This window comes from Anastrepha ludens, chromosome 3 (genome assembly GCF_028408465.1).
Source record: "Anastrepha ludens isolate Willacy chromosome 3, idAnaLude1.1, whole genome shotgun sequence".
Lineage (NCBI taxonomy): Eukaryota > Metazoa > Arthropoda > Insecta > Diptera > Tephritidae > Anastrepha > Anastrepha ludens.
The window spans coordinates 94,590,222-94,611,173 of NC_071499.1; the positions used below are offsets into that span (position 1 = coordinate 94,590,222).

General features: G+C 36.2%; 2 protein-coding genes across 3 annotated transcripts; both read left to right on the top strand.

Annotated features, from left to right (window-relative positions):
* Window positions 1-7,931: 7,931 nt before the first annotated feature.
* Window positions 7,932-9,689, top strand: LOC128856631 (plasminogen receptor (KT)). 2 transcript variants are annotated; one of them, XM_054091941.1, is made up of 4 exons: window positions 7,932-8,103; window positions 8,326-8,457; window positions 8,561-8,801; window positions 8,883-9,689. In XM_054091941.1, the coding sequence occupies exons 2-4, from the start codon at window positions 8,374-8,376 to the stop codon at window positions 9,014-9,016; spliced, it is 459 nt and encodes a 152-aa protein (XP_053947916.1). In that variant the 5' UTR covers window positions 7,932-8,103; window positions 8,326-8,373; the 3' UTR covers window positions 9,017-9,689. The 2 variants fall into 2 exon arrangements, with proteins under 2 accessions (XP_053947916.1, XP_053947917.1); XM_054091942.1 differs by lacking the exon at window positions 7,932-8,103 and adding an exon at window positions 8,110-8,238.
* Window positions 9,690-11,864: 2,175 nt separating this feature from the next.
* Window positions 11,865-17,682, top strand: LOC128858498 (ubiquitin carboxyl-terminal hydrolase 7). The gene is made up of 4 exons (XM_054094849.1): window positions 11,865-12,764; window positions 12,934-14,247; window positions 14,599-15,999; window positions 16,613-17,682. Exons 2-4 carry the CDS (start codon window positions 13,066-13,068, stop codon window positions 17,357-17,359), a joined length of 3,330 nt encoding a protein of 1,109 aa, XP_053950824.1. The 5' UTR covers window positions 11,865-12,764; window positions 12,934-13,065; the 3' UTR covers window positions 17,360-17,682.
* The last annotated feature ends 3,270 nt before the right edge of the window (window positions 17,683-20,952 follow it).

A 20,952-nucleotide genomic window follows, 5' to 3' on the forward strand; every position in this document is an offset into this window, starting at 1 on the left:
GTTGTCTGGTGGCGACGGAGCATGGTTAAGTCCACAATCCGGGAACTATACAGGCAAAGAAGTGTATGTTTATGCATCACGGGTGCCATGAGTACAACCTCTGGTGATGCTCTAAATGCTATGCTTGATTTGCTCTCCCTGGATCTTAAGATACAACAGGAAGCAATAAAAGCAATGTGTAGACTCCATAAATATGGTTTCTGGCACGAACTTCGGGAAACAGAGTAATCTTTAAGTTGCGTGAGCAATGGAGCAATCCAGAATGCATGCAGGGAGGTTTGACAGATACAGTGCACTCGCGATAACTCGAACTAATTAAAACAGGCGCTGTTCGATTTATCGAATTTGTTCGACTTATCAATTGAGTGTGCTATGTTAAAAAAACAGTCATCGATATCGATTTTTCGATCGATTGTTGAAAATGGAAGCCAGTAGAAAATTTCTGTAGTATAGTTTCGTTATACGAATTACATTTTGGTCCATTGGCTGAATCAATGGTGTCACATTCGGCGGCATAAACATAGTTAAAATTAACACGTTGGCTGCCAATGTATCACTGGTGATCATTTCAAAAACCTACCCCCAGGTGCCAATGTATCACCGGTGATCATTTCAAAAAACTACCCCCAGGTGCCAATGTATCACCAGTGATACACACCTAGGCCCCTAGATTTTAGGGGCTGGGACCCTAACGGAAGGAGTTTTGAGAAAAATGAAAGTTTATTTTAAAAGAAAAAATATTTTATTTCATAGTAAAATACAAAGTTTTGAAATAATACGAAATTAAAAATGAGAAAATTCAATTCAATTCTGGAAACAGAAAAAACTATATTTTTTGTTTTTAATTTTAATGTAGTTGTTGAAAATGTTTAAGACATAGGTATGGTGACCCTCGACATTGGGTGCAGTATGTTGCCACTAGTTTGGCCTTCTTCCTGGCGGCTGACGACGATTTTGTCGTCTTTAATTCTGAATAGCACATGCCGCAACGATGTCTCTTGCGCCTACCATCCTTTGTTGCTTCTGTCGACGTTATTAAAAAGTGTTTTCCCTGCGGAGGTGAGCGCGCTATTTTGTTTAAAGGCCAGAATCAATTCCTGCAAGACCTTGTCAACTTTATAAGTTTTTGACACTGTTTCAGAGGACTGGGCATTATCTGCGAAGTGAATGAATTTGAGCAAGATCTGGAACCGGTTACGAGCCATAACTTGTGGGACGAATGCGTTTTTGAACAATGTGCTTGGTTTCCAATAGTCGGTTATTGCAGGGTATTTTACCATTCCCATATACGTGACTATGGCCAGGATGGAAGTAGCTCTCTCCTGGCGATCAGTATCTTTCCACATATTCATCCTACTGCTGCTGCGAGTACCGATGCCAGTTACTTGAGAGTTTGCATTCCTATTTGTCTCTTCAACAATAATATCCAATATCTCATCGGTCAAAAACTTTCTGTAACTGCAAAACCTGGGGTGGATTGGTAAATTCTTCGAAATTCTTAAAGTCTCTCCGGTAGCAGGCGAGGTCCATGTTGTCGTAGTTTCCGTCTGTTCTTCATCTGCAGTATTATTAACATTCGTAGCACTAACATCGAGGTCTTCATCAATACTGTCATAACTCCTTGTATCACTGCCTGAATCTGGGATGTACTCATCTTCATCTGGACTAAAATCCTTACCACTACCACTGGAATTTTCCATTGAATTCAACGCATCACGTATTTCCTCGGAATTCATAACTTCACAACTTCACTTCACTATTTTTCACTGTAATTTGCAACTAACTGCTCGCTATGAACTCAAGTTTGATACTGATTTATTTTGATTTACTTGTTCGAAATGTGATCACCGGTGATCACATTTCAAAAAAAAAATAAGAATCGTTTTAAAAAACGGCAAGTGGTCACCAGTGAACACAGCACAAAAACATGCTCATACGCGTCAGGAGCGTGACTTTTATTCCTGGTAAAAATATCTCGTTAAAATTCAAACGGGAACATGACTTTTTTTGCTTGGCACCTGGGGGTAGATTTTTTTTGTGATCACCGGTGATACTTGGCACCTGGGGGAGGTTTTTTTTTGTGATCACCGGTGATACGTGGCAGCCAACGTGTTAAACCATCCTCGGACTTTAATTCGATTTCGTTGGGATGTGATGGGGCATTATCAATTAGAAGAAGAGCCTTCTCAGGTAGTCCCCATCTTTCAAATTTTTTCTTACCTAAATATTAAAGTCATTTAACTTGGTTAAAAAAATTGTTTTAATGAATCTGGATTTTACCTGCGGCACGAACGAATTATGAAACCAGTCTTTGAAAATCGCCGAAGTCATCCAGGCTGATTTGGAATTTTTGTACTCCACCGGACAGTTAAAATTTTTGAAAACACGAGGATTTCTTGCTTTGTCAATAACGAGAAGTTTAAGCTTATGGTTGCCGGTAGCGTTAGTGCAAGCCATAAATTGCCTTATCTTTCTTTTTTATAAGACTTATGGTGGACTTGGCTACCCCATATTCCTTCGCTAGAGAAGTAACACTACGTCCACTTTTAATTTTGTTAAGGACTTCAGCCCTCTCTTTTAATGTTAAACACTTCAACCTTTTACGATCCATTACTCACGTGCACTGATATACTACAAATGACAAATCTAAGCAATTTGGTCAATGCAAGATGTTGTTCCCAGAAAACTAACGGGATATTAACGCCGAAATATTCATATGGACAATACACTAGTATACATATAATTTATATACATATACTATTACATATGTATCTATGTACAAAATGTACATGTTTGAAAAGAATGTGTGTACAAATAAATTTGTTTTTTTTGTTCGAGTTATAGCGCTTTTTTATTGTTCGAGTTACAAAGAAGTCAATAGGGGAAAAAATGTGTTCGAGTTAGCACGTCGTTCGACTTAGCGGCTATTCGAGTTACCGCGAGTGCACTGTATTTTCTTTATCGATGGGTCCAATAATGAAATAGGGTCTGGAGCCGGGTGGTACCTAAACGATAGTAATAAATATCACTATGCTATGGGGGAAATGGCGATTGTTTTCCAAAAGGAGGTTTTTGCCATCCTGAAAGTAGCCGAATGGATAGTCGAGAGGAGATGGAGCGGAAAACAGATTGGAGTTTTCAGTGATAGCCAGGCTGCACTAAAGGCCCTGGAGAACGCGAAGTAAACCTCAAAGATTGTTCAAGAATGTAAGAAAAAGCTTAATTATGTCGCAAGGCAAAACAGGCTTGTACTTATATAGCTTCCAGGACAATCCGGTGTTCAAGGAAACGAAATTGCCGATGAATTGGCCAACCGTGGATCAGCGGTTCTCTCACAAGGGCAGAGCCAATAATCGAAATCAGTTCCGCAGGAACCATGAATTGGATCAGCGATTATGGTCCGGTCTAGAACGCTGCAGAATTGCAAAGTGTTTTGTGACAAGCCCGAACAGAAAACTGACAAAATTTCTACTAAAACTTGGAAGGAAAGGCGTTCGGTTGATCATCGGAATCAACCATACAACCCATGGGGTCAGCATAGGACCACCATTGGAATCATTGAGGACCCAATGTGCTTGTCGTGCTTCGAGGAGGGTCATAGCGCTGAGCACTTTCTCTGTGAGTGTCATGTCTTTGCTAGAACACGGCTACGAGTTTTGGATTCTGATGTCGTGAGAATGAGTAATATTCGTTCTCTAAAACTGGAGGATATTTACAGATTTACCAAAGAATCTGGAAAATTCTCACAGGACTAACTATCTCTATCTCTGCCTCTATTCTTTCCTATCTCTTTCTCTGATACTTTTCTCCCACCCTCCTTGGCTATCTACCCTCTTTCCAGAGCTTAAATACAATGGGCTTTTTAGCCTGAGTGTTTTAGGAGCCACCAAATCTCCTGGTGCTCCTTGGCTCAACCTTTTCAAATTTCAATTTCAATTTTCCTATATCCAAGCCATTGAACTAACGTATACGCTTTTTTTTAGTGCATCCATGTTTTCCTACTACTCCCATTTTAAACTACTATACGGGAGGAAAATAAAAATTCAAAAATGCATACAAGATATCTATTATTAGTCAACCTCATTTATGAATCTTATCAGATACTTCTTTGTAGATAGCTTTAAGGCAAAGAAAAAACTCCACGTACAGTATAATCTCGATAATTCGGACAATTAAATACCAGAGGTTGTCCGAAAGATCGAATTTTCCGGATTATCGAGTGGGTAAAAAATTTAATAGAAATCAGTAGATCAGTAATCAAATAAAATAAACTTTTATTTAATCTTAAATTGATTAATATTCAATGAGTTATATGTACATATATTAGTTTTTATTCGGCCGTAAAATAATTCAATATATTCGTTTGCCGCAATTTTGTTTCATTTCTCTTTCTAAATGCAATATCTCTGAGACTCACAAGTTTTAAAATGTCTCCGGATGAAAATTCCTGTTCCTCTGCATATTTAATACAACTATCAAATGCGACAATAGCTTGAGAGTGCGAAATTTTAGGATCTTGACTTTCATTTTCGTCAAGACTGCTGTTCTCGTTATCTTCTTCCTCAATCTCGTTGATATCGAAATCAGTGTCGTCATTCAACCACTCAGTAATCTCGTTATCATTATATACATCCAGGGATATTTCAACAAGAAGATCAATTATTTTAGTTGAGCTGCTGCGCCGTAGCATCGCAAGAGGCAAATCATCATCTGAGTCCCATTCTTCGTCATAAAGAATTTTGTTAAAACATTTTCTGAGCACGCGTTCATCCACATTTTTCCAAGCATTAGACGATAAAAAAGCCACATGTCTTAATGTAAAGTTTTTTAAAGATTCCGGGAGATTGCCCGTTGGGCTGGACAAAAGTAGAGACAAAAAACTCTTCCGATAGTTTGTCTTTAAAATTCGGATAGCATTTTGGTCCATTGGCTGTATAAGAGCCGTGCAGTTTGGTGGCAAAAACATAACATATATGTCCTTATCGACATCCGACAGTGATTGGGGATGGCAAGTTGCATTGTCTTGCAGTAAAATGGCTTTGGCTGGTAAATTCTTTTCCTTTAAGTAACGCTTTACTTCTTTAACGAATGAGTTTTCAAACCAATTTTTAAAGATTTGCTCTGTCATCCAAGCATTTTTGGTATGGGAGTACCCAAGCGGAAGGTGTACTTTTTTAAACGCTCTGGGGTTTTTGGCTTTACCTATCATGAACAATGGAAGTTTATGTTCTCCGGTTGCATTACAGCAAACTAGAAGTGTTACTCTTTCTTTTCCAATTTTGCGCGCGGGTGCGGATTTTTCATTATGCAATGCAAGGGTTTTTTCTGGAAGTTTTCTCCAAAACAAAGCAGTCTCATCTGCATTATAAACCTGATCATAGGTAATGCCCATTTCTGCAATTTTCTTTCGCAATTTTTCAATAAAAGGTTGCACAGCAGTAGAATCATTGGAAAGTTTTTCGCCAGATATTTTTAAGAATTTAATTCCATATCGGGAGCGAAAATTACTAAACCAACTATTACTAGCTACAAATTCTACACTTTGTCCGTAAATTTGGGAACAGAATTGTTTGGCCTCTTCTTTGATGATTTCCGAGAAAAACGGTGCATTGTTTCGTCTTGTGTTTACAAACCATTTATACAAGTGGTCTTCCATCTTTTCAAACTCCACAGGTCGCATAGTTTTACGCTTTCCAAGGCCACATTCTGTTCTAGCAATGTAACTGCAAAATATAATCAAAGGAGTGTAAACTCTTCTTACAAAATGTTTTCGTTTTTTACCTATCAATCTTTAATCCACTTGATTTTATGTCCGAAATTGTAGATTTACCTACATTGTATTGCGCAGCTAGCTGTCGAATTGACTGTCCTTCACTTAGTTTCTTAAGAACTTCTTTTTTCTGGTCTATCGTTAAAAACGTATGTTTTTTCTTAGCTGCTGGTGCCATAGTTAAATTTATACAGTCCACAGTTAAAGAAATTATGGAGTTAATGTTTGAAATTAGCTACTGAACTACACGTTACGCAAATATGCTTATGAATATGAACTAGGAGCCTGACGAGCACTTAAACGCACTATTCACGCAAAGTAGTTAGCAGGGGAGTCCCCTTTATAAAATAAAATAAAAAATAACGGAATTCCTTTTTATTTCAGCATATTCACTGGAAAATAAAGAAGTGTCCGAATTTTAGAGTTACATGAATACGTGGTGTCCGGATTACAGAGACTTCAATAGAAAACGTTTTGGTGTCCGGATTACCGCGCTGTCCGAATTATCAAGTGTCCGAATTACCAAGATTAGACTGTATTTGTATTTGCAGTTTCGAGGCGTTTTGTACTAGGAGAAATGAGTGGATTGGTGCTTCAATGTCGGCGCTGTTACACCAGAAAACTAGTTTTCACATAGGAATTCTGATTATGCACTAAAACGCCTTTTTTTGTTGTCGAACTGTAGTTTACCCTCAAAATCGGCCTTTGGCGCGGCCCTTAAGCGCGAGGTTCAAAACTTGGTAAGACCGTAGAAGATAGACAGTCATAATGCAGCTCACCTCGACAACAAGTTTAATGAGAATTGGCATGATTGCACTAGATTCGGACAAAAATCTCTGGTCATGACAGTATATACCTTCAGAGGTAATTTGTGAAAATTGCTTGAAACATAGCACATTTGTACTTTGTACGGTTCAGTAATGGAATGAGCTTTCATACATCTGTAGGACGAGGTGTTGTGATACATCATATGTTTCACGAAATGGGTATTTCGGCCATTATACTTAATCATTAGAAACCTATAGAATATATATATTAGGCCGGGTCAATTTGTGGGGAGGCAAAAAAATCGACCATTGCTCTGTGAAAATCATATTCTAGGGATCAAAATAAGAAACTTTGCCGAAGGAACCATACCTCTAAAACGAATTCTGATGTCCCCCAATTTGGGTCGTTTATATTAAATTTTGCATTAAAAATGGATTCAATGGTGGGAAAACCTTAGAAATATTGGGAAACGGTATCGGTAATGATATTCTTAAGAAAAACAGCAGTTTAAGGGTGGAATGAACGTGTCAAAAGAGATCGTAAATCCATCGAGGATGACGAACGTAGTAGCAGCCCATCGACAAGAAAGCTGATGAAAACATCAATTTAATGAAAGAAAAATAAGGCTGGTCCAAAGGGCCTGAATTTCATATAAAAAAAGAGCCGCATTGAAATCGCCAAAGACATGATTTCCAAGGCTGAATCAGACCCAACTTTCATCAAACTCATCATTAATCTAGACGAGCCCGTGGGCTTTTTGCCAGTGAACAATGTATCCGATGATACCAATTTCTAGGCACTTCTTCCAACATTTATCATCTTATTTCGTATATGTATGTACATATAACACAAATAATATTGTGCCAATGCTTCCATTTTGGTTGGTTCATCGGTATAGACTCATGGCTTTTCATGCATACACGCATATGTATCCCCTCAGAAAATAAGACAATAGCGGACCATCCCCATTGCAACATACAAAGTGCTACATACATACATCTGACAAACATGATGATTTGTAAAACTTCTCCGCAAACAAATACCGAAAAATGTCTGAAACTTTAAAAATATTTTAGTAATCTAAACCAGTTATTACACTTCATTAAGCGTTGAGAAAGGCACAGGCCAATAGTCACAGTTGAGTGCAAACATTGAGTCTTACTTACTCTATGGTGCAAATTAAATTTTTTGAAACTGTTTTACTAAGTTCTTCATTGTGCTCAACGCCTAGCCTTTTTTATAAGTTGTGTGACACATTTTGTACACATTTCTTATTGCTCTGGCGGAGAGGTTCAGATTTGTTGACATGTAGACATGTAAACAACGATTCTCTCAGAGATCAAACAGAAATTCCCACAAGCGAACAGTCATAATACGAGCACAAACAACAAACTGTAATAAAAGAAATGGTGCGCACGCCTGAGTGTCCCACAGCTGCCAAAAACTAAAAGAGGTTGGCGGAATAGAAGAAATCAAAATATACAAGCATTGCAGTGTTTTACTTGTAGTCGTGACATACCATCATACTCAGCAAGTACTCTCTGGAAGTCGAAAACACAATCGAAGTGAGTCGCAGTGGCGTAAGCAGTAGAGTGATTTTAGTGAAGATAGCTACATTTTTGCTTAAATATATTCCAATGAAACAACTCTAAAATTAACAAAAAAATATAGAACATTTTTTTATTTGTAAAGTCTATTCGGTATGTTTAATTGCTGAAGTGCTGCAATTCCATTTTGCTCTGCGCTTTTGGTGAAATACTTCTTATCTTTTTCTTTTCATGCATTAGCTAAATATTCCATTGCTCACTTGGGACAAACAAGTTAATACAAGTCTAATGGGCTCGTCGTCATCACGTAATACAACGTCCAATTTTCCATCGCATGATGATCCAGCGTACCGGAAGTGCCAGGAGCTGAAAGTAGGTGCTTGCATCGTATATATTATATTTGTATAACTGCGCAGAGTTGTATGAAAAATTCACTTAACTTTAATTATATAATTTTTGAATATTGATCCCTTAGATGGAGCGATGGATACAATTGCATTACCAGATAAAAGAGCGCGAAATGGCTACCTATATTGCGGGCAAACGCGAACTTTTCTATTGGCTTGGCGCTTTCTATATCACCTCCGGCATTGGGTGTTGGCAATACTACCAGTCGATAAGACGAAAAGCGGCTTTGATACCAATGGTGCCCTTAACATTTGTGATGGCATATTATGCTGACTTGGCATACGGAAGCAAAGTGCATCGCATTCAAGGTGCCAAAATCGATTAATGATCCACATGCATGAGGTTTTTCCTGTATATTTGTTAGTTATTGTGTCTTTGTTTATTTTTAGCTGAAGCTAATATGATATTGGAGCATGAGAATGAGCTGTTACACTGGCCTGGAGGTTTGCCAACGGTATCGTCGTTGGATGAAGCACGTGTTGAAAATGAAATTGAAAAGAAATTACACCCACATCCTTCATAGGCGTATCCTCTTTCATTTTACTTGTACTTTCCATGTTACTGAGATTCTTTCACATTGCTCAAGTATTTCACTTTTCTATTAGCCACATACATGTTTAAAATAATTTACAATTGCTCTTTGAAAGTTAAACAAATATTTACACTATTGGAAGTTCGGGACAATATTTAATTTAATTATAAGATTAAAATTTTCTAAATGTACATATATACAACATTTACTACATTCATATGAACTTACACATCCATCTATACGATTATTGGTGTTTTTCGCATTATATATTTTGATTGTCCAGAATCTCTTTTAAGAATAAGGCAAGCAATATTAAATAAATGGAAATCAATTTATAACGCACACACTAATTAAATTTAAAAAAAACACGATAAGAATAAAATATTATATGAACTATTTATCTGATTATGTAAAATCCATAAATGCATATATATTTAACATAAGTATGGTAAAACATATATACCTACAAGTATATGTACATATGCACTCTAATAGAGCTCTATTTTTGAGGGTTTTCAATGTTATCATTCAACTTAAATTCGTGTGATTGATTATAGTACTTACTTACAAATATACTCTTAATTATACCTATTTAACAAATTATAGTGTTGCGAACTAATTATATACAAATAAAGAAATGATTCCAGTATAAGAATTACAATAACTTAAAACAATTTATTAATAAACTGTAATAGAGTAATTTGACAAATAATTCATCATTTATTCGTTGAACAAAGTCTTAAAAAATCACAAAACTGAAAACCGGATTTAACAGGAATATGAGCACATATCCTATACAACTAAAGCCAGCCTCATTATAAAAACAAACAAATTTGTCGCGAAGCAGTATAATAATAATTTCTTAGCTAAATTCCCTCACCGGGTTTGTTTTAAAAGAAATCAGCACTTTGTCTTCCCCATTTGACATTCCCTGCTGAAGTGTCCTGTGGTTGGGCCCAAGTTGCCTCTGGTTTTAGAAGTTTGTGCAGATTAACAAAACCACTCGGAAATTGTTATGTATAGTTATGCACCCAGGATTTAGGCACTTTCATTCCAGAATACATCTTTTTTCTCACGGCTTGCCCTAAGAAAGTCATGTATCCGTTTATAAATGAAATGGTAAGGCAGGTTCGTTCATTCACTTGAAATCTGAGCGAATTGAATAGATTCTATCATTCTTGACTTGTAATCTGATCTCTTTCTCTCTCTCTGTTTCTCTCTCCAATCTTATTCTCTCTTGACTGAGTGGATTTATGCATTCCAGTATACCTCTCATTGTATACATTGAAATAAGGATCAGACAACATATTTGCACAAATACATACATTTTTTGATTCAAATATCACATGTGTAAGATTACATTATTGTATATTTTATTTATATTAATACATACCTACAAAAAAATAAATTGTACAAATTTTTTGCAACTTAACTTCCTTGTTTAAAGCATATCTTTATTTCTTTTAATTCTGGCTTTAACGAGCTTTTGGTTTCTTGTACTTAAGTATGTATGATTTCTATATTTCAATTTTTTGACACTCTGGAACATTTGAAAAATTATTGACTAAATCTATAGTTCTGAAAATCTTATTTCAACCTTACCAAATATGACTGCGTTTTTTTTAAGTTCAGAATTAGGAAAAATTGAGAAATTTTAGTGCATCTTATACAATATATATATATATATTATATATATAATTGGCGCGTACACCCTTTTTTGGGTGTTTGGCCGAGCTCCTCCTCCTATTTGTGGTGTGCGTGTTGATGTTGTTCCACAAATGGAGAGACCTACAGTTTTAAGCCGACTCCGAACGGCAGATGTTTTTATGAAGAGCTTTTTCATGGCAGAAATACACTCGGAGGTTTGCCATTGCCTGCCGCTATTAGAAAAATGTTTTTATTAATTTTGGTTTCACCGAGATTCGAACCAACGTTCTCTCTGTGAATTCCGAATGGTAATCACGCACCAACCCATTCGGCTACGGCGGTCGCCGGTCCAAACAAAGAGGGTCTAAACAAATATCAGTCGTCCGTTATGTTGGCGATACGTTCTAGCATATGTTCGATTTCCTATTAGTTGGCAGCTACAAAGCGGACCATTCAAATACTCGTAACACTGCAATTTTTTTAAAAATGCATACTGTATAGATGCATACTAACGATCGGTGTGGACTAGGCGGGATGTTTATATATATATGTATATTATACATAGGTGTTATTTAAATATACAATTCGAAGTATATAATAAAGCCCAAAATTCTGGCTTTCTTAAGTATTTCTTGAGTGTCGTACAATACTACTTTCTAGCTACACTAAATGGTTTTTAGTAAGAAAATTCGAACTTTTTCAATTTATAGCGGCTATTCCGGTAAACCCGTAGGTGAGAAATTTGGTGAAAATGCTTATTAATGGAACTCTGTCCAGCAAAGTGGCTTCATAAACAAGTAAAATTGTAAGATTTAAAGATAGGAAAATCGTCGGGTTTCATCTGGGGGCCTCTACATTCCGAAAAAGACGCTATTTGGTGTGATATGACCTTTATTTCTTCGCGCTGCACTCAATGTCAATGGTTGTCATCAAAAATGGGTCCAAATTGTATTCCATATATAATGCCATGAAATTTATGTGCAACATATGTTTATGAAAAACAAAAAAAAAAAACAGTTTTAGTAATATCACTTCAACTGTTTTTTATTTAATTGTAAAGTTCAAGTCCTTTTAATAGAACACCCTATATATAGATACTTTTTCTATGGGCATAGTGCTTTTTCCTTTTCCTCACACCTACGAAAAGCGATTTTAGCAACACTGCTCAAGAGAGAAAGTGTAAAAATATGTGTGCAAGAACTAGAAGCCTTAAATTTTTTACGGATATAAACTGTTCCAATTAATAATTGTTTTAAATAAAAACATAATATATAATATATGTACTTTCATAAAAAACTCAAGAGCAACCTTGGATATAATTTTCGTATGATTCCATGGCGAATTAAAAAGTGCATCGAGTTTTAAACGGCATGACAGAAACACAACACTGTGGAATTTGACAGTTAAAAAGTAGCAACAGTAACGGCGATGGGAATAGGAAAAAATGTAAATTTCCTAAAGCTGTTAATTTGAGGAAAATACTTGCGAATAAGTGTGAAATCAAGTGAAAAGTGTGCCTCGCACTTCGGTAGCATCTTCCGAAAGAAAAATCATAAGTTTATTGCACAAAAACAGAGAAACGGTTGCGTGAAGAAAGTCGACAAAGTCCAGAAGAAGAATTCGGCAATTTGCATTGTCTACACATTCTGACTTGCCACAACCTCAACCACAATCATACCTGTCCGCCGTTGTCTTCGCTAATTGTGTTGTGTGTTCATATGTTCGGCTTTTGCCTTTAATTTGGAATTTTGTCTTTTTCATCACCAAGCATCGCAGAATTAGCAGTTGAAGGAGGTAGAAGGTGAAAAAAGCATTTGCTTATAAGAATTGAAAAGTGTGCATAATTAAAAAAAGAGCAGAATACAAAGAAAAGGAAGAACGGCTGGCGTAAATAAAAGCAGAAAATAGTGAATCGTGAAAGCATTTTAGAGATAAGTTGAATAGAACGAGGAAAGGTAAAGACGAGTGAATAAAGAACAGTTTGTTCGGGGTGTTAGCGGCCGCCTTCTCGAGTGCCAAAGTGGAAGAAAATCAAAAGAAGAATACAAGAGCAGAACGAAAGAAAAGGAAAAACAAGGCATAGTTTTGACAGGTAAGAATGTGAAAAACATAAGAGAATCACATTTTACAAATTTTCATTTCTCTTCATCATCTGCTTAATGTGAGAATGATTGGAAAATTGAAAAATAAGTAATATTTTTTTCACGTTCACTTTCACGTCTGACGTATTGACGTATTTTTGTTAATTTTTTGGTACATAGTGTGGGATTTAGCAAAGGGTCGCGGTGTAGCCAAAGATACAGCATATCTCAGCGACGACGAAGTGTGTGAAAGAAAAATTGCGGTTGCGGGGCGCTGTAAAATTGAATTTAAAGCGTAATTGTGACGAGAAAATGGAAATCGAGCCCGACCAATCGATAGAGGCAATGGACACACAAGAGGTCGAAATAATCACAAGCGACCTGCAACATCAGCAACAGCAACTGAATAAGCTGCATTTGCCACCAGCACAGCTGCCTAACGAAAACGGCAACGTACCGCCGCAGCAACTACTCGCCGACACCACTTCGCCATACGCCAACGAACAGGAGATGACGTCCGTCGACGATCCCAAGGAGGATCAATTTCGCTCAGAGGCGACATTTTCATATACGGTAGAGAATATTGCACAGTTAAAGCAACAACATCTTTCTCCTCCCGTATATGTACGTATGTTGCCATGGAAAATAATGGTAATTCCAAATGATCGTGCGCTCGGTTTCTTCCTTCAGTGTAATGGTGAAAATGAATCACCCACATGGTCGTGTAATGCCATCGCTGAACTAAGGTTAAAATGCCACAAACCAGATGCACCCCCGTTTACACGTGCGCGCATTAAGCATCTTTTTTACTCCAAAGAGAATGATTACGGCTACTCAAACTTCATTACGTGGACCGAATTACAAGATCCCGACAAATGCTACGTACATAATGGCGCTATCACATTGGAGGTTCATGTTGTAGCTGACGCGCCACACGGTGTACTTTGGGACTCAAAAAAACACACTGGTTATGTGGGGCTTAAGAATCAGGGTGCAACATGCTATATGAACTCACTGCTTCAAACACTTTATTTTACCAATCAACTGAGACGTGCTGTTTATAAAATACCGACAGAGGCTGATGATAGTACCAAGTCGGTAGGTTTGTCACTGCAGCGTGTATTTCATGATCTTCAATTCGGCGACCGCCCAGTGGGTACTAAAAAGCTTACCAAGTCCTTTGGTTGGGAAACACTCGACTCGTTTATGCAACATGATGTACAGGAATTTTTACGAGTGCTGCTGGACAAATTAGAATCAAAGATGAAGGGTACTTGCTTGGAAGGCACCATACCGGGACTATTCGAGGGAAAAATGTCTTCATACATAAAATGCAAGAACGTAGATTACAACAGCACACGCTATGAGACTTTCTATGATATTCAGTTGAACATTAAGGATAAAAAGAATATCTACGATTCGTTCAAAGATTACATTGCCTCGGAGACTCTTGAGGGTGATAATAAATACGATGCCGGTGTACATGGTCTTCAGGTGAGTTCAGAAAAACTAAAAATTTATTACTGAAGTGAAAATACTTATTTGATCATTATATTAAATGTAACCATTATTTACGAACTTGAAATATGTGCCAATAATTTTAAAAGAGACCTAATTGAGCACAACCGTTAGTATAATTGGCTGAAAAACTTCTCGTTGTTCTAGAATGCTGTTGGCGGGAACGCAGAAAATTTTCGCCGGTGATATTTTAAAAATTAACTATAAAAATGTCTTTTAAATAAAGTTTAAACTATATTTGCGTTTTAGAACCATATTTGTACTACTTCTTTATATAAAAATTCTTGAATCTAAGCTTATTTTTTATTTTACTTTTCTCTCTTGTAGGAGGCAAGCAAGGGTGTTATATTTACAGCCTTTCCACCCGTGTTGCATTTGCATTTAATGCGATTCCAATATGATCCCATAACAGATAGTTCAATCAAATATAACGATCGATTTGAATTTTACGATCGTATAAATTTGGACGATTATCTAGCCGAGAAGGAGAAGACACCTGCCGAATACGTTCTGCATGCAGTGCTCGTTCATTCGGGCGACAACCATGGCGGCCACTATGTGGTCTTCATCAATCCGAAAGCGGATGGCAAATGGTTCAAATTTGACGATGATGTCGTCTCCAGTTGTCGTCGAGTAGAAGCCATCGAACAGAATTATGGCGGAAACGATGATGAAATATCGTTCCATGCTAAGTGCAGCAATGCATACATGTTAGTCTACATACGTAAATCTGAGTTGGAACGTGTTCTCAGCGATATACCCGAGCATGAAATACCCAGTGAATTAGTAGAGCGTCTTGAATTAGAGAAAAGAATCGAGATGGCTCGCCGTAAAGAGCGGAGCGAAGCGAACTTATATATCTCCATTCACGTTATCCTGGAAGAGTACTTTGAAGCGCAACAAAAGCGTCGCCTTTTTGACTTAGATAAAGTCCACCAACGTCTTTTCAAGCTGAAACAAACCCAGACTGTCGAGGAGATGATGGACGCGTTCGTAAAATCGTTCGGCGTAACAAAAGATCGTATGCGCGTGTGGATTATGTTTGCGGCACAATCACAAAAATTTCTTTATTTTGATTTCCAACGGGAAGCATTACGTCCGATTGAACAAATCGCTACTGCACAGAAGCCATGGGTGATCTTTCTCGAGTTGGCGTCTCCCCTTGTACCTGGCCGCCCGTTGCCACCGTTCGATCCTAAACAGGAAGTGCTACTATTCTTCAAGTATTATGATGCTTGTAATAAAAGGCTAAATTATATTGGCTGTTCACAACAGCCACTAACCCGGCGTTTAAGTGAACTTGTGCCTGATGTTAATACACATCTGGGCTTTGAGCCGGACACCGAATTGACGGTATTCGATGAATGCAACGACAAGAAGATTCCCAATATAAATGAACCTCTTGAGAATGTGCTTTACCTGCATCCGGACAATTTGCAGGGCTACATATTGATATTTGAAAAAGAGCATGTTGATGTTAAATTAGATTTGCCGACGGTCGAGGATTACTTCTTGGATTTGGTATACAGAGTAGAAATCACATTCTGTGATAAGTGTAACCCCAATGAACCGGAAATCGTCCTAGAACTCTCTAATCGCTATAATTATGACCAAATGGCACAAGCGGTCGCCGAGCGACTCAATACTGATCCAAACAAATTGCAGTTCTTCATGTGCGTCAGCAGCTACAAGGAGACACCTGGAAATGCCGTTCCGTATACATTTAAGGTGAATCAACAAGAGCGCATAAATAAACATAGATATAAGCGAAAGGCAATTTAGTTGGGATGAAAGAATTTGAAGCTAATAGTGATCATTCTCGATTTTTCTATTATTATCTCTGTTGTTGTTGTTTTAGTAGCATAAACATTCCCCATACTAAATACGGGAATGCTGCTGGAGTGACAGTCCTCGACCGGATATAAATCCGGGTCGTTTCGGTAACGTAGAACCGACTGTCATGGAAACGTTATTATCTCTCTCACTATATGCATGTTTAGTTAAAATGTGATTAAAGAAATTATGCTTTACTTTTAAATTCAAAAAATATATAATGGGGAGGATATATGTTTTGAATTCAAAAGGGTGAGGTGTCGCTTTTGGACTTTTCTGTGGCGGTATAGCCTACAATTCCGTGTCCGAAGAGGAGTGTATCATTTAAATATTACAAAATCTGTTATTTTTGCGCCGAAAAGACTAACTTGAGAAACTACTCCTAGTATAAGGTATTTTAGTAATAATCTTTCCACCTCAGGATCGAACTTAGGATAGTAAAGTATCATCTCAGCATATTTATCTAACACTTTCATTGGTTTCTTCTTTTTGAATTTTCTTTTTTCAGGGAACTGTTAAGGATCTAGTCGCATACTGCAAGCAGAGCGCATCTAAAAAGCTCTTCTATCAAAGACTGTCTCTCAGCATTCACGAACTCGACAATAAGAAACAATTTAAATGCATTTGGGTCTCAAACGACCTTAAGGAAGAGAAAGAGCTCGTGTTGTATCCCAATAAGAATGAGAATGTCAAAGGCCTGTTGGACGAGGCTGCCAAAAAGATACAATTTGCGGAAAATAGCCGTAAGAAGTTGCGTTTGCTTAAAGTGGCCAATCACAAAATAGGAACCATATACAAAGAAGACACGCCGCTGGAATCGCTACAAAAGTCGAACGAAACGCTGACGACACAAAGTGCGCAGAAGACTTTCCGCATAGAGGAAGTGCCTGCCGAAGACATGCAACTAGCCGAGAATGAAATGCTCGTGCCCGTGGCACATTACAGCAAAGAGATCTACAACTCATTTGGTGTGCCATTCTTAATTAAAGCGAAACATAATGAACCATACGGTGCGTTTAAGCAACGTATACAGAAACGTCTCAATGTGCCCGATAAAGAGTGGGAGAATTATAAATTTGCCGTCATTTCAATGGGCCACCCGAACGAAATTAACGACAATACACCCGTCGATTTGGAAATCTACCGCAATTGGACCAATGCACATTTGCCTTACTTTGGACTCGATCACATAAACAAATCTAGAAAGCGGACATCCTTGAATTTCTCTGAGAAAGCGATTAAAATTTATAATTAAATTAGAGTATAGTTGGCGTAAACAACAAAAGCATAACAAATAATGAAACTCATTGTGGGGTCGATGTGTGCGTGCAAAATAAAAGAACTGCTGAGATGAAGAAAAATATGCGGAGAGAAGCGAGAGAGAGGAGGGATAAAGGCAGGAAATTTTTAAATGGGGCTTTATGGCTAAGAAGACAAGTTAAATTACAGCACGATAAACGATAAAAAATAGAAAAACAAAAACAAAAATGTTGCTAACGTACATATGTCTTGTTTTTATGTTTACAAGCTGCATTCACGCCGAAACAACAACACACATATACCAATGTAATAACATCAGCCGCAAAAGCAACAAGAAAAACTATGAGCAGCCAAAAATATGAAGCAAGGAAGTAACAAGCCAACCAATTTGTCAATCGGCCAACTAACCAACCAGCAACAGCAATTGTAAATGCAAACAAAGGAAAGCAAAGCAAAAATTCTGCCAAATGCAACAACAAGCCTAGAGTGTTTGTAAATTGTTTGCTTTTATAGTTTTGAATGTGTTAAAACGCTTCGCCTGCAAAACACTCACATAGCTCACACTCACAGACAACACAAACAAGATTACGTATGAGTAATAAAACAAATGGAAATACATAATACACTTTAACAAAACAAAAAACCCGATCTTTAAAATTAAACTAAAATAAAATTAATAAATTTAAAATATAGTACTTTAAAGCAGGCGTACGATTGTAAAATATTTGCGCAAAATTAAATGTGTGATGAGGTCTAAGTGATTTTCAAAAGCTGCTGATGGTGATTGCGGCGGGAAATGGATGATCGATATCGGCGTAAAACAATGATATTGGGCAGGAATCAAGTTTCGTAGTGATTGTTGGCGCTTTATTCGAACTCAATAAGTGGATGTTAGTTAGGTGGTGCATTTCGGCTTTGACTGTCTGCATACTTCTTCTACCTGATAATTTCGAAAAAGATTTAACTACCGGATTAAAAATCATGGGCATCAACGGACGCAAAGTCTCTGAAAATGCGCATCACCAGCAATAACAGCAACAACATGGAAAAGCATAGAGTGCAAGTAGTGTAATTTGAAATATACAGATCCATGCACACATATACATATATATATATATACATCTATTAAAAATTAGAGATATACATACATACATTGAGTCTAACAAAACGAAACGATCCTGAAGATTTTTAGATTACATGTGTCAGAAAAGCTATACATATATTAATAGGATTTTATCAACTTCCAAAACACAAAAGACGAATGATTCTCGTACATGCTGATAAGAATCCTTTATTACAAAAGCCTACATACATAGAAGCATGGAGGTTATGCGAATAAAAAGTTGTGGGGCGAATGGTGGAGATTCATTATTTTATGTTTTATAACGTTAGCCAAAATGTGAGGAATATTGAGGAATCGCATGCTGCTATCCTATCCAATGTCCTTAATTATGTACACAAACAATTTTTTTATTTGTGAATTTTTTTTTATATTAAGCGCTTCTATTTTAAATTATCTGAAAGCTGTCCAGCGTTAAAATGCTGAAAAATGTTCATACATATCGTTACATAAAAAAATTGTTTTTTCCTTTCGTCTGCAAAAAATATTACAAAAATGGGCTTTACGTAAATATTGTATCATTAAATCTTAGAACTTGTACGAGATGTTATGGGGCGCGTCATCATTATTCAAAAGTGGCGCGAGTGAGCTGATACTGCGGAAGTCCTCCATCCTGAACGGATCATTCAATATGTCAGAATTTCGGTTCATAACTAAAGTCAATAATACGCATACGCCTTAAAGCTACTTAATACCATGGTCGGTAATTATTATGAACTAAAACATATAAATTTAATCATGGGGATGGGATGGTAATCATTGTAAATTAAGAAAATAAAAATGTAATATTATTCCTGACTATTTTCTAATGCATATTTTTCGCCCAACAATAATAATTATTCCTTTATATTTATATTTTTTATGCAAAACTAATTAATAACTTAAAATTTATTTGATCAAGAACAATTACACTAAACAGCAAAATCAAAAAAAAAATCCATCCCGGGCTCACTATTTTTTCTTATGTAGTTCGATCTCCAAATCAATAAAAAATAATTTTCGAATTTTACCACATTTTTTAGAATTTTTCTTTTATTGTTTTCAATTTTTATGATTTTAACGAATACGTCAATCGATGTAAATATTAATGGCCTTTAATTTACGTCACTTATTTTTGATATTAAAAAAAAAAACAGCTTTTGTTTCCCAAAAAAATCGTCCAAAATTCAAGGAGTTAATAGTCAATATTTCTACAGAAGTTGAACCCTCCACGAAGCGAATCCATCCAATCATAATAAAACTATAAGCAATGAAGTAAATTTATACTATTTGCATCAAAATTGTTCTATTGAAAATTCTTATTCGCGTAAAAGTTGAGATATCTCAGCGCAACTCAGTGCGTAATAAAAGTGAGCAAAGTCCGATAATAATGACGCTCACCTTCCATATAGTGGTAATTTTCAAATAATAGTCCGGCTTTTAAAACTAAAGATCAAATATGGGATAAAGGATGACGTAAATTAAAAAAACATGTGTATTTCTAAACCTGGTGACAAAACTACAAAATTTATTAGACTTGGATAAAAAATACGCAAAAGGTTTGAAATCTAAATATGCCATCGAAATTTGCTTTGGCTTGGAGTTGTTTGATCTCCAGGAAATAAATAGTGACAGTTCGGGATGAAAACTCATGTTCTCAGCGTTATTGTTGTTTATATTTCATATTTGTTGTAACGTAAAACTACAACCCTGTTGCATGTAATTGCAATTGTCGAGCAAAAAAATTAAAAATCGATAATCTATTAATATTCTTGACCCAAAAAACGTTAATCAAAAATATCACACGTTCTTTAGTAAATCAAACAATAATCATTGCCCCGCAAAAATACAAAAATTAGAAAATAGTCATAAGTTTTTAATTTTATTGACACTAAAAAACTGCAACATCTTTAGAAATTATAACACAGACAAATATAAATGGGTATATTCAAAAGTTGCAATATTTGAAACATGATAATTTTTGATTAGTTTTAAAAAATAATGATTTTTGCCTTCCCTGTTGCATTTAAATTTATTTTTTGCGCCAATAGATTGTGACATATTCTAAACTTAGAAATTTGTTTAATGATTCTCTGCGGTTATTTAAAATAATTGCCTTTAAAAAATCTGATATCTCTCTGTCTCCCCATAACTTTTATTTGAATTCGTCTAAATCGGTCGATAGAATGTTTATTTTTTTTTTTGCTTTACATTTAATTGTAATTATCAATTTAATCAATTATCATGCTTTATATCAGTAAAAATGATTAGGATATCAATCATTTCAAAATTTTTACGCTTGTAGCTTTTCGCAGGTTGTTTAATTTTTTTGATGTTCAAGTTGACTTTGTGACTGACGGTTTTGAAACTGGACTACTAAAATTTTTGTCTGTCCATTCTTCAATTTTTTTTTTATTTCTATTTATAATTACTTCGCCCCTTAAATTGTGGTATATTTTTTGAGAATTTTAATTGTAAATAGTTTACGC